At 39.7% G+C, this 13,328-nt stretch overlaps 1 protein-coding gene across 2 annotated transcripts; it reads right to left on the bottom strand.

Annotated features, from left to right (window-relative positions):
* Positions 1-2,175: 2,175 nt before the first annotated feature.
* On the bottom strand, positions 2,176-13,201 carry qpct (glutaminyl-peptide cyclotransferase). Of its 2 annotated transcripts, none has more exons than XM_051947338.1 (7): positions 13,151-13,201; positions 9,136-9,282; positions 7,434-7,715; positions 5,398-5,565; positions 4,671-4,770; positions 3,453-3,569; positions 2,176-3,379 (listed from the first exon to the last, which is right to left on the bottom strand). In XM_051947338.1, exons 1-7 carry the CDS (start codon positions 13,184-13,186, stop codon positions 3,198-3,200), a joined length of 1,032 nt encoding a protein of 343 aa, XP_051803298.1. In that variant the 5' UTR covers positions 13,187-13,201; the 3' UTR covers positions 2,176-3,197. The 2 variants fall into 2 exon arrangements, with proteins under 2 accessions (XP_051803298.1, XP_022077847.1); XM_022222155.2 differs by lacking the exon at positions 13,151-13,201 and adding an exon at positions 11,799-12,160.
* Positions 13,202-13,328: the final 127 nt, after the last annotated feature.

Below are 13,328 nucleotides of genomic sequence, written 5' to 3'. Positions count from 1 at the left end.
GGAATGTGGCGTGTGATGTAGGTAGTTCCTGTGTGTTCACCGCCCTCATTTGAAAATGGAGGCGTGGATATAACAAATGGTGTGTTCCACAGTTTACATTAAACTGCTCCTGCAAAATGAGTTGTGCAAGAACACACAGATTATTGTACTGTAAATCTGTCAGCTGAATTTAAATGGCTGAATATCTGTGCATGATCTTGCTCTTATTTGTTTGTATTCATGTGTCTAATAACACAATGCTGGTGCCTTACTTATAAGACATTGGTGAGACATTTGTTTTTGTTCAATCATATTTGCAGTCACCAACATACAATACTATGTTTGTCGTGACAAAACAACAGAAGCAGCTGATACTTGTTCTTTCCACTAAATTCACCATGACTCACTACTGCTCTCTAATGGTAACTTGCTTCTTTGCAAGTCATATAATTTGCATGTCTGCAATACTCGACTACACTGTAACACTTCACATTAACTCAAATTCAATTAAACTGGATTTTATGTTGTAAAAAGTCTGTTGCACTGGAGAATCGATTTTTGAAGAGGAATTCAAAGAATACAGTTGTCTTCATTTTTTGCTTAAATTATTCACAGATAGAATGCCCTGTTTGAATGTTAGAATGCAAAAAATATTATTTGGGGTGTGTTGAAGAGACTCCTTGCAATCCTTTTGTGTGGTGTTTTTTCCCCCAGTGACAGTGACAATAAGCGGTGTATGATCAATTCATTCATCATTGTGTATCATCAGTTCGTACATGCCCAAACTAAATCCTACTTCCGTGGTCATGACTAATACAGAGATATATACTATGTAACTTGACTCAGACTTACTTCGCTGAGAGCAGCTGGTAGTGTGAGTTTACAGCGCTGCAACAGGTGGCTGCTACACAAATGAATAGAAAACATAAAGGTCACATTACGCATAATCTGTGTTTTTGAAAATGGTGCTCAGGGAGTTTTTTTTTTAAAAGCCCTCTTTGGTTAAAAATTCTTAGGTGCCTTTACTATGTGCCTGTGTAGTGCTGGAACTGTTTCAAGATGTAATTATATGTCTTTATCATGAGACTTTGTCAAGTTTTGCATTTTATAAAGTCTCTTCTCAAAGTCAATCAACCTCACAGAGAAAGTAACCTTGCTTGCTCATTGTTTTGTCTGAAACACACCTTGCATAGGAGAGAGTCCTGGCCCTACCCATCACTCCTCTATTGTGCAGCTGGAAGCTGTTGTGTGCTCTGCACTGTAATCAGCTGCAGATTAAAGCTCTGCTGTTATTAAACTTGGGCATGCATCAATTTGCTGTCACAGACATACTGGAAGCCACAACACAGCATTATGCAAGTTTTGTTTTGGCTCTCCTTCTCTTCCTTGCTTGAACTTGCCAGCTTTCTTGCTCGTTGAACTGAACTAAGATACCGTGTGAATAAGTCCATTCTTTAGGTTGAAGTTAAAGGAAGATATTTTCTATTCCATCTCTTAGCTGCATCATTTCAGTGTAAATGAAAGGTGAAATGCCTAAAGTAAGGGTTTATAGAAAATGTATTTAGTATAACACAAAGAGAAAAGAAGTTAGTACATTGCTTGAGGATGAGTGTAATCAACAAAGTATAAAGTCAGGAAATAATGTAACAGGACTTCTATATCTGTATCTTTTTGGGTGGAATTTTCACTACACACACATACAGCACGTAGTAATCTTGGGTGACTCATGGTCCTTACGTAGTCATGCTTTTAATCTCTTTTAATACTAGATGTACACTATCTTTGTATAAATTGTTGCCAGGCATCGCAAACATTTCTTCCTGCAACAAACGGGAACAACACTGTGTAAGCTTTTCATGGGAGTGGTCTGGACTGAAGGGGATTTAGGTGGTGTGGAATTCAGGGGAGGGCCTCCTGATAGGATTAAGAGAATCATAGGATTGTTGTTGGAGAGACGGACGGATGGAAAGAGTGTTGGCCTCAGAGAAGAGGGAAAGGCCTGAGTGCATGACGCAAAACTGGGAGAACCTAATTGACAATTCAGGTAAAAATTACAGAAAAGTATCACGCTTCCTTATGCAAAATGTCGCTTTGGATCATCACAAGAACCAGACTTCAGAGCAGGTTCCAAGTCTTTACCCCCAGCTCCCAATACTAAAACAAAGATGTGTAAAGAAAAGCAAACTCAGCATGATCTCCTTTGTTTTCTGAATCAACATTTATTTCGGTCTCAGGATACAGGACGTCCAGTTTTGGCAGTGTATATTATTTCGAGCATCTACATTAAATTCAGGCTAATAATGTCAAATAAACAAAGGCAGGCACATGAAACATCAGCACAGGAAGTTATCCACTTCACTACGTAAGATGGCAGGATATACAGAGCTGAAGATGTTGCTTTAGCATAGATGAACCCCCCTGCTCCTGCCACTGACGTGTTTGTTCTCTAAACACTGAACAGATCTACTGTAGGAGAGGAAATGCTCTGCACCACCTCATGTGCGTTGCCAGTATGTTTTGCAATATCTGTGTGGGTGGCCATATTATATTTTTCACACAACATAACAGATCAGGGATTCCTTGATGTCATTATGTGACTAGAAGCAAATGCTTTCAGGCTTAATTTGTTCTCAAAGCAATTCATAACGAAATTATCACCTAGTTTAGACTTGCGATGCCTTCATATAATAAAATGTTGCTATGAAAATCTTCATTTGAACTGCTTTTTTCACTTTGCACTGCTCTTTTTAACCCTCTTTGAGGCAGAAAAAGACTCAGATGCCTCCTCACTGTGTAAATGAGGGCCTTAGGCTGATATAAAGAGAGCAGTGTAGTGAAAAATACACTGAAGATCCTGTGTGCTGACCTTGTTGCTGGGGAGAAAACTTAAGTTAGAAGTCTGAGCCTCTCTCCTGAAGCCATTAGAAAAGAAAATGCATGTCATATTACTCTCAAAAGACAAAATATACACTTTTACTCAGATGTAAATTTTGAAAAGAAAAGTGCACTTGCCCATGTAGATGACAAGAAGTATGTCTAAATATACTGTCTGTGTAAAATGTTCTCTGGAGTAGGCACGCTGAGTTTCTCATCTTAATCATTAAACCACGGAATGTGTTGATGTACACATAGGAGTCAATGACGTGTGTTTTTTCAGTCCCAAAGTAACACCTGAAGATTTTGACTACAGTAAAGCGAGAGAAGATGAAGAAGGAGGTTTACAGAGTATTTTGTGGGTTTGAAGGAACAGTGGGTCTGGCGTTGAGGTACTCCAAAACAAAAACCTGCAGGATCTTGTTGAGGTTCCCAATGGTGGCACGATCCAGGTTCTGCTCGTCGTCATCAAACGTGTGCCACACGGACGGGAACGGGGAGGGGATGAGGTGGAGGACCCGAACACCTGACAGAGTCACAGGATGAGGATCAGCCAATGCAACGAGCGTAATCATAGCTGTGTTTCTCTGTGTGTATACCTCTGTCCAGGAACGGAAGGTGATCGTCTTGTATGCTGCCCACAGGTCGGTTAGGCCAGAAATACTCCACACTGTTGGGATGATCTACAAGCAGGTTCAAGGAGTGTAGACGTTTTTCTGAGGGTAAAGAGTGAAAAGGGGATCTGTTAGTTTAGTTTAAAGAAAGAACAACAACAGCAAAAAACATCTGTAAGTAATATTTATTAGCTTCAAAGTCAAGAATTAACGTCTTTTGTAGCTTACAGAGTCCAGTTTTTATGAAGGCCTGCTCTTTGTCATTTAAGATGTGTAAACTCCTGGCTGCTTCTCTACAAAATAGCGAAAACAATGCTAACCATGAGGAAGTATTGAATTCAGTCCCTACCCATGTTTAAGTATTATATAACTAAGTCAGCTGAAGCAGCCTCAGACACTGTGTTACGTATGAAATCAATTCAGCATTTGGAGAACTGACTTCTTGAGAAACTATCATAGATATTCAATACACACTATTGTTCAAAAGTTTGGGGTCACCTAGACAATTTCAAATTTTCCATGAAAACACACTTTTTTTTTCATGTGCTAACATAATTGCACAAGGGTTTTCTAATGATCAGTTAGCCTTTCAGCACTATTAGCTAACACAATGTACCACTAGAATACAGGAGTGATGGTTGCTGGAAATGTTTCTCTGTACCCCTATGAAGATATTCCATTAAAAATCATCCGTTTATAGCTAGAATAGTCATTTACCACAATAGCAATGTCTAGAGTGTGTTTCTGATTAATTTAATGTTGCCTTCATTGAAAAACTGTTTTTCTTTCAAAAATAAGGACCTTTCTAAGTGACCCCAAGCTTTTGATCTGTAGTGTATAATGACGTAAGAAAAGTAAAGCAAGTCTGTCATGATCGTATTGAGAGATGACACATCTGATTCAAAGCTTTACATATTAAAACCCATAAGTTCAGTTAACTCATATTTTTAAGCAGTGAAACTTCTGTCACCAACCTGAACAAACCTAAAATGATTTACACTGTAAATACAATAATGTGACTGTCAGCGTTGTTGCCACACTGGCCTCCGTATGATGATGACTAACATGACAACTGTATTAATGACTAATGATAAGCGTGACTCCTGTTTGTGACACACCTTCAATAATATAGGTGTGGCACAAACATGGGTCTGTGACACACCTATATTGTATTAAAATAACAGTAAGTAGTTTATTATTCACCAATGCTCTGCAGTCTGGTGAGCCAGGGTGTCGTGCTGGGGAACTGGTTTCCAAAGCGAGGGCTCGGGGCACCGATCAGGTCCAACAACACAAACAGATCCTGGAAGAGAAGAGGCAGGGAGGGGCAGACAGCATTGGTGAGCTCTTATGAGAAGGCTTATTCTAGTCTTGCCTGAGGATACAGAAGCCTGTTCCCATAGGAATCACTCCTTGGTAACACTGCTTTGAAGTGTGATGATGACATCATGTATTCCACGGTGTGGCCTTCTGACATCACACTATCTCCACAACACACAAACTGCCTGACTACATGCACACACACATGTTCACACACCTTGGATAATGTCTCATTTATCTCTATCTGTGCACACAGGATGTCTCCATTTTTTAATAAACAGTTGAGCTATCCTTCCAGATCTAAGATACAGAAACATAGGATACCAGTCACCATGACATCATATTATAATTAATGATGTTCCATATCGAGCCTTCCAAGCTTACAGGATTAGTAAACGGGTGTTTTTGTGATTTGAGATTTCTTTGAAACCACAAAACTATATAAGAACTCCCTTTTGAAGGTGTTTGTGTGTGTTAAAGGAGATCAGGGCTAAGCAGATTGGGCTGAAATTGAGGTGGACAAACAAAAGGATGATCTGGAGTATGATTAAGTGATTATGCTAATCCCAGATAGTCTGGACAGAGAAGGCTGAGTAGAAGTGATGTGTACTATGCCGTGCAGCTGGTTGGTGTCTGTGGCTCCTGTAGGATGTGGGGTGATCTCCATCTTCTGGGCCAGGTGTCGAGAGCCGTACAGAGAGTCTGTGGGCGTCCACTGGAAAAGAGCCTCCTCTCCGTCAAAGAAGAGTAACTGCAGGGTCAGGTCAGGATTGGAGGTCTGCATAGGTGGCGAGAAGAAACTTCAATTCAATTCCAAGACTTCTGCTTCCATCTAGTGGTCACGACACAAAACAGCTAGAGATGCATAATATTACTTGCATTTGTTGCTTTTATGAATTAGTTTCATTCATTAAACTAAACAAACAATATCGGCTGCGTGATTCATCAGCTGTGACATGTGTCCTCCTCCATACCACCTATTGTATCTGTATTCAGGGTGATTCCTTTTCTCTGAGTGACCTCTGTGACAGACAGCTGAGTCTGATAAACATGTCCCTTGGCTGATCTCCCCGTCACAGACACTGAGAGGCATCGGAGCTCAACTGTGAGGCAGGGAAAGGGCAGAGGAGCGAGCCGCATGAATGCTAATGTTTTATTTGCGCATCAATAGTTTGGGGAACAATTAAACATTGTTGGTGGGAGTTTTCATCAATTGCTTTGAAGCAACCAGAATTTACAGCGACCTAATATTAAAAGCTATTTATATTTAGGTTTGTACCTACAAAGTGTGTGTTTTTCATCTTTTTACAACAAAAAATATAGAACTTTTTCACAGCAGACATTCAGAAAAAACATGGCTGAAATTAGCAATAGCCCTGTTTCAGTAACTGCCCCAGAAAGTCTGTCTAACAACCGTGCACGTACAACACCAGGGTCCTGGATCTGGTTCGCCTATATGGAATACAGTCTTCATTAACTGCAATTAATTAAAAGTGCACTTTTCCTGTTTTTATGTATCATATGTCTGTTGTGACTTAATGAAAAGCTACAGTCAAAATTCTATTTTTTTTCTCAACAATTCTCTACTAGAAGTCTAACTTTTTTCTTTAGTATAGCATGCAAAACCAGCATGTTCCCCCAGTGTTGACTATGGGTTTACTCCAGGTACAGTCCCAAGACATGTCTGTTAAGTTAATTACTGTTTCTAAACTGGTGGTAGATGTGATGTGATCATGCATGGTTGTCTGTCTCTTTGTGTTAGTCCTGTGATAGACTGGTGACCTGTCGAGGGAACCAACCAGTGTCAGCTGTGACAGGCTTAACCTCCCAGCGACCCTCCACATGATAAGGCAGGTAAAGCCTCTAGGTGGATGAATAGAAGCATAGTGGGTATCAGCAAAGCTCGATAAATCTTACAGAGTGCTATAGTGTGTCATTAAAAATGCACTGATGAGCCATGCTGGTGTCCTGGGTGCCGTGCTTCTTCATGAAAATAAACATACACAGTGGTTTCTGTATTACCACACAGGGAAGTGTATTAAAATAGTCCATAACCAAGTGTCTGGTTTTAGTATTGTTTGATAAATGTAGATGTTTTAATGGAAATCCCTTTGTCTTTTTGAAATTGAAACTGTACATTTGTGACCTCATCAAAGCGCTGCAGGCAGGAAACGGAACATGCAAATACTGAGAAACAGACTAGCACAGTCTTGTTTTTTTTGCGATTTGAAGACATGATGTGTTGATAAGGAAAATATAGAACAGCATTTATTATTTAAATGATATAATATGTTGTTTGCGCTTCCTTCTTTCCTCAAGTATACACTCCAGCATTTGTAAGTTAACTTGAAGTGACATTGGGGTTTTTTTATGTTTGAGTGATGCAAAGAAGATCGAGTAAAAAAACTCTAATCTGAGTTCCTGTCTACCAAAAGTTAGGCGGTGTTTTTCCAAGACCTTTTACCCCATTGTGTTATTGTTGTATGACGTCCCTGTGATTCACAGCCACACTCTAGTCAGAGATGACCACAACCACAAAAGCACAAACATGTTACAACCTCCCAAATGACTAAACTATCACCGAAATGCCTGTATAATTTAACGTTCTGACCAATTCTACGTTGTAGCTTTAAGTTAGATGTGTACCTTCTGGGCTTTTAGTTCTTCATCCAGGGCTCGTGCTAGCTCCAACATCATGGCACATGGAACAGCAGAATCAGTGGCACCATGGAACTCCCTTCCATGCCACTGTGGTGGGTAGTACTTGGAGTCGTAGTGACACGCTAGAACCAGGCGGCGCTTTGCTGAAGGGTTGAGGGTGGCGATTAAGTTGGTGAAGGGCAGAGGGCCATAGGGTGTTTGTGACATAAACTTATCCTCTGTCACTTCCCAGCCTGCTCCGAGGGAACCCAGGGTTGTTTTGATGTGCTGTAGACATACAAACAAAGGTAACTTCTTAGTAATGAGAATCAGACCCTATTTTACCTGATCACTACCTCATTAATTAACTGAAACAAGCCTGTGACAATTAAACTTGTGAAAAATGAACATTCCCAATTTTGAAATGTTCTGGCATCTTTTTTAGGGATTAAACAGGAATTTGAGATAGAACTTTAGCTGTCATGATGGCACCAGAAACATACTACCTTTTTCATGAGGTAGAAGTAACAGGATTTTGGTATTTCTGTTCCCATTCCTGTCAAATATGTCTATCAAGACAGGTAATACTTTATAGGCAGTGGTAAGAAATATGGATGTTTTAAATGCTCACACACAGATCAGCCACAACATTATAATCATCAGCCTAAAGTTGTGTAGATCCCACTTGTTTCTGCCAAAAAAGCTCTGACCTGTCAGGACATGGTCATGGGACATCTGGAGGTGTCCTGTTGCATCTGACACCAAGACATTTGCAGTGGATCCTTTGGGTGTTGTAGGTTGTGCGGTGAGGCTTGTTTCAGTGCATCCCACAAATGCTCAATTTGAAATGGATCTTGGATTGGAGGCTAAGTGAATGCCCGGGGCTCTTGGTTGAATTCCTCAAGCCATTCCTGAACAGTTTTTGGGATTGCATTGTCCTATAGGTGGAGACTGCTATTGCAGGGAGAGCTGTTGCTATGGGGGTCTGTCTGGTCTGCAGTAACGTTTAGGTGCTACATGTCAGAGTAACAGCCACTTGAATGCCAGGACGGAAGGTTTCCCAGCAGAAGATTGCATTCCAATGAGATGATCTGTGTCAGTCACTTTAATTGTCTCTGATTTTAATGTTGCAGCTGATCGGTGTAGAAGTCTTTCTGTATTCTAAAGTGGTCTAGTCACTATATATTGCTTTTGTTCATGCATTTTTCAGTGTTAATGCAAATCTTGAGAATTCAGTAAGCTCAACAAAATAAAAAAACTATTAAAACAGTTACATCCAATAGTAGTGTGTTTTGGACTCATGAGTTTATCTATAGGTATAAGTATAGTACATTTTAAGGTGTGTTGTAATTTAATCCAAGTGTGTGCAGCACAAAAGTGCTTAGTGTTTGCACACAGGACTTTGAGCAACAGCCAGTCACTCTAATGAACAGAAAATAATGTGTGTGGGACTAGTTTAATAAGGAAGTGGTATATGATGTAATTTAGGGCTTTATGAAGAAACAGAAAACAGTGCCTGCCAAATCTTACTGTTGTAGACACCCATCCAATTTTTTATATAGACTACAGTGATGGGTAAACAAATGTTGCGTGTAATAAATCTTGGGGTGGAGCAACAAACTGAATTTAATGGTTTAAGAGTGGAGGCAGAGGCATGTCCGTAGATAACATCATCAAGATGCTATCTCTTATCAGATGATATACTTACATCCTGCACAGCCTGGCTGCCTGTAGATCCTGGATACCTGATAACCAGCAGGGGTCTCAGGTCTCTCTGCCACATCTGCTCTAGATCAGTGTGAGACAGGGCGGTACTGATCTCGTCTCGTGTTAGTGTGACGGCTCTGTGATTGAGCTGTACAGGAGCAGTGGGAACAAAAAAGATGACACACAATCAGTGCAATGAGTATTTAGAAAGGAAAGTGAGCAATTAAAAACTGGTGCAATCTGATCATATTGCCGGAAAAAGTCAGCACCGTGATCAGATTACTGTGATATCCTGTTAATTAAGCAATCTATTTTCACTAAGTGTTTGCCATGGCTCAGTTTCACATCAACAACTATTTAATAAGAGCAGGGGAAAGTCTTCCTCTGACGCATTTAAATTGAGTTACGACGGGAATGACACATCAGTTGTCACATTACCAGTAAAAACTCCCTAAGCCAACTAACAGGGGAATTTTTGAATTTCAGTGTTTCAGATTACGAATAGGACAAAATAATGATACAGCAATATACTGTACCATATCATAACGTCTTGTTGTACTTTATCTATGCACTGGTGTCAAGTACATGCAGGCACTTCAAACAGGTTCTTAGAACCAGTTTATCAGATTCATGAATGCTTGTGATGATGCCAATGGGAGCAACCCTTAAGTAACCTGCAGTTAAAAAGAAGAAACTCACTGGGGAAAATGGTACGCAGTGCAGACAGGAGAACAGGAGAAGCAAATCGGAGTGTTAATTAATGGAATTGATGTGTTTTTGAAATTTAATAATAGTACTCACAAACACTGACCTCACAATGCAGTGGATAAATACAGAATTCCTCCTTTTTGCCCGTTCCAGGGGTGTTTTTTCTATAGTTCAGTTGCACAAATATCATAATGTATCACAGATGATTGTCTTAAAATGGACTGACCATTGCAGAATTGCTATACTACGATCTTGCATATTGTGACAAAATCGAATTGAGAGTTTCTATGCTTAGTCCTCATATCCTGGGGACATCTCAGGAGAATATTCTCCATAGTCATAGCCAGATATTATAATGCAACTTACTCAGAAATGACAAGACTTATTGTATTAAAACCCCTAATCTGCTGATCCTGTGGTAATGCTGTTAAATTAAACACTGTGTCCTGCTGTGTATGAGTTGTTAAAAACGCCACCAGGGACACAGGAGCCAATTAGGGCTGTGTGAAGGCGTATTGATTGAGTGGTTTCAAATACAAACAAAGGATACAGTGAATACAGACGCGGGATGAAGAAGGGCACATATTAACATGTGATTGCTCTCTTTTGCTTGAAGAAATACTTTCTAAACATAATAGTAAGAAACAGAAGCAAATTAGCTGGTTTGTGTGATTGGAAATTTAGATCTGGATTCAAGCTTTAAGCTGCAAGTGTCAAACCCATAAATACGAAACTACAGTCACAGGCTAAAAAAACGTATCGATCCTCTGATCCCATGGCTCTTTTTCATTTGGTCTCAAAGTTCACCTGCTGAGAACCACGGTTGTCCTGGTAACAAAGCGGGACAGGGAGCAGGACTGAAAAAGCTGACAGTAAATATCACAGACTGGTCAAACCCCGAGTCTGTGTTCACCACTGCTCCATCCTCTCCCACAACAGGCCCTCCAATAATGTTTGAAATGCAAATAATTATGAGGTTATCAAATCCAGGGTTATTCCTAAAATTAACATTTCTCTTGATCGTTGTAAGATACATTATTTAATTGTCTACAAAATGTCCAGAACTAGTGAAAAACATTTCCCAAAGAACACAATGCTGTCATCAAAGTGGCATTTTTTCAGTCCAAATCCCAGTTCAGTGAATACATCAGTCCTGTAATTGCAGTGGAGAGGCACTCAGCACAAAAGGTATAATTATGTGGTCACACAGACTGAATATAGGCTTCCAAAGAGCTGGGGCTCACCGAGCTCAGAGAGGGATAAAAAGGGGGTCCACTTAAGGTCTATAAATATCAAGACCCACAATTGGAGGATCAATGACGATGACTGTGCTGCCATAGCAACTAGGCAAAGAGGAGAAGAGAACATAAATGAGGAACATGAATGGCCAGGCATACCCAGGTGCGCCTCAGGAGAATTACACAACAGTGTGGAGAAGCAGCACCGTGTGGAGGGCTGGTGGAAGATCAGGAATGAATATTTCACGTACATCACTACGTGTAATTACAAAAAATGCAGCTGACAACTTGTTGCTAGTTATTGTCTTCATATAAGGTGTGAAAACAATAGCAGCCTGAGTACAGGTCCATTTCTAAAATGGTTTACATGTGCATGCACAACCACAGTACGAACACACTGGCACACTCAATTTCATTATTTTCCTCCTCTGCAATTATTAATTTAACAAAATTATTCAGAAAAATTGGGCACAAATAATTTTAAATGATAACAACAAAATACAAACAATTAGCAAATAATTAATTAGTCATTTAACACTAATCAGAGGCAAAGTACTGAGACTGGAAATGTAAGAGCTCTGCACATGTCAAGTTTTATAAATGCTTTCACTTCTGAAAACAGTCTTTCGAGCGTCTAGAAAGACAATTCTGGCGGCCGGGCAATGACACAATATCTGAAAAAACACAGAATGTAAACAGGTCCTATTTATTTGTTTACCTTTTCTTGTGTCCAAGGGATGCCGTTGGTGTAGTGGATAAATGCCACCCAGACAACCACAGTGTAAAACAAACGCATTGTGGGGGAAGTGTGGCCACGCTCAGCCATCGATGTTGTCGCCTCTTTCCACATTCCTGTCTTTCCTCTGTGAGAGCTTTCAGATCATGTGAAAAGCAGGAGGGAGGACCCAAGGCTGTCTGAACCACAGCACGTCACTGTGCTGCTGCTGCTGCTGCTCTGAGTGTGTGTGTATGTGTGTTGCTTCATCTACTCCCTGAAACCACATCAGTGTATGTGAACAACATTGGCACAGGGACCCCACAGAGGCTGTTGACAGTGCTTCATTTTCACCAGCAAACCAACACATTTACAGTATGCCACACACACAGACTAATCATTGTGTCTCATAATTAGTGGTTAGGGTTGAAATGAGAGCTACTTATTATAAATAAATAAATAAATAAATAAAGCACTACTACTACTGCTGCTGCTACTACTTAGAATAGTAATAATAAGAAGAATGAGAGTAAGAATTTCTGCTAAGATAAAATGATCATAGGCATTTATTCAGGAGCTCATATTTTGCTTGTAAATGATAATTAAAAGTGAAAATCAATTTAACAAATAGGTAAGTAAATAAGAGTGTGTGTGTTTGTGTGCAAATAATAAAAAAAGGCTCTGTGTCTGTTTATCTGTCACTCCATTCATGCGTCAAAGGATTCAACAACAAAATTATATAGCTAGATAAAGCTGAGAAAAAACGATGGGATGCTATTTTAAAGTTTGATTTTACAGATCAGATCTGTCTATGGAAATCATAATATTCTTCTGCCATGTCAAGTTTTTTTTTTATAACAGCAGTGACATTATTCTGTGTATGGATGTTTCCCCATGACTACATAGAGAACATTAATCACAAGTAACTAACAAAATATGGTGCCACATAGCTGAGCAGCATTGAAATCACACTGTGTTGTTTTAGTGTAAATTGTTATGACTAGATAAGTTATCACTGCGGACAGATTTTTTTTAAACGTCAGCAAACATAGGCAGCTTTAATTATTTGGTTGATTTATGGATGCTTTTTTTCTTCTGCTCACCAATCCCTGCATCTCTTCTCCTGAACTATTCAAAGGGTCTGTCCCCAAATTACGATTACAAATAAATTTGCGAAGACAAGTATTTTAAAGACATTTTAAACATGATTTAGAAGACTAATCCTAAAGCACACAGTTTGAGAACCACAACTCTGGGCAGTCTGCATGTACTGGGGTATTAATATGGGCTAAGCACACAAAAAAAAGCGATTTTATCTTACTTTGTCTCTCAAAATTAATGATAATTTTACTTACTTTGACAACGGTGCAACTATCTATCCATCCATCCATTCTCTATACACCGCTTTATCCTCATTAGGGTTGCGGGGGATGCTAGAGCCTACGGTGCAACTATCAGATTAAAATTTTGATGGCTCGAGTGGGAGGAATCCAGCAGCGTCTGTAAATTCAGCGTCTCGTACGTCACCTACCA

Source organism: Acanthochromis polyacanthus, chromosome 1 (assembly GCF_021347895.1).
Source record: "Acanthochromis polyacanthus isolate Apoly-LR-REF ecotype Palm Island chromosome 1, KAUST_Apoly_ChrSc, whole genome shotgun sequence".
Classification (NCBI taxonomy): Eukaryota; Metazoa; Chordata; class Actinopteri; family Pomacentridae; genus Acanthochromis; species Acanthochromis polyacanthus.
This window is presented reverse-complemented; position numbering and strand designations above follow the sequence as displayed.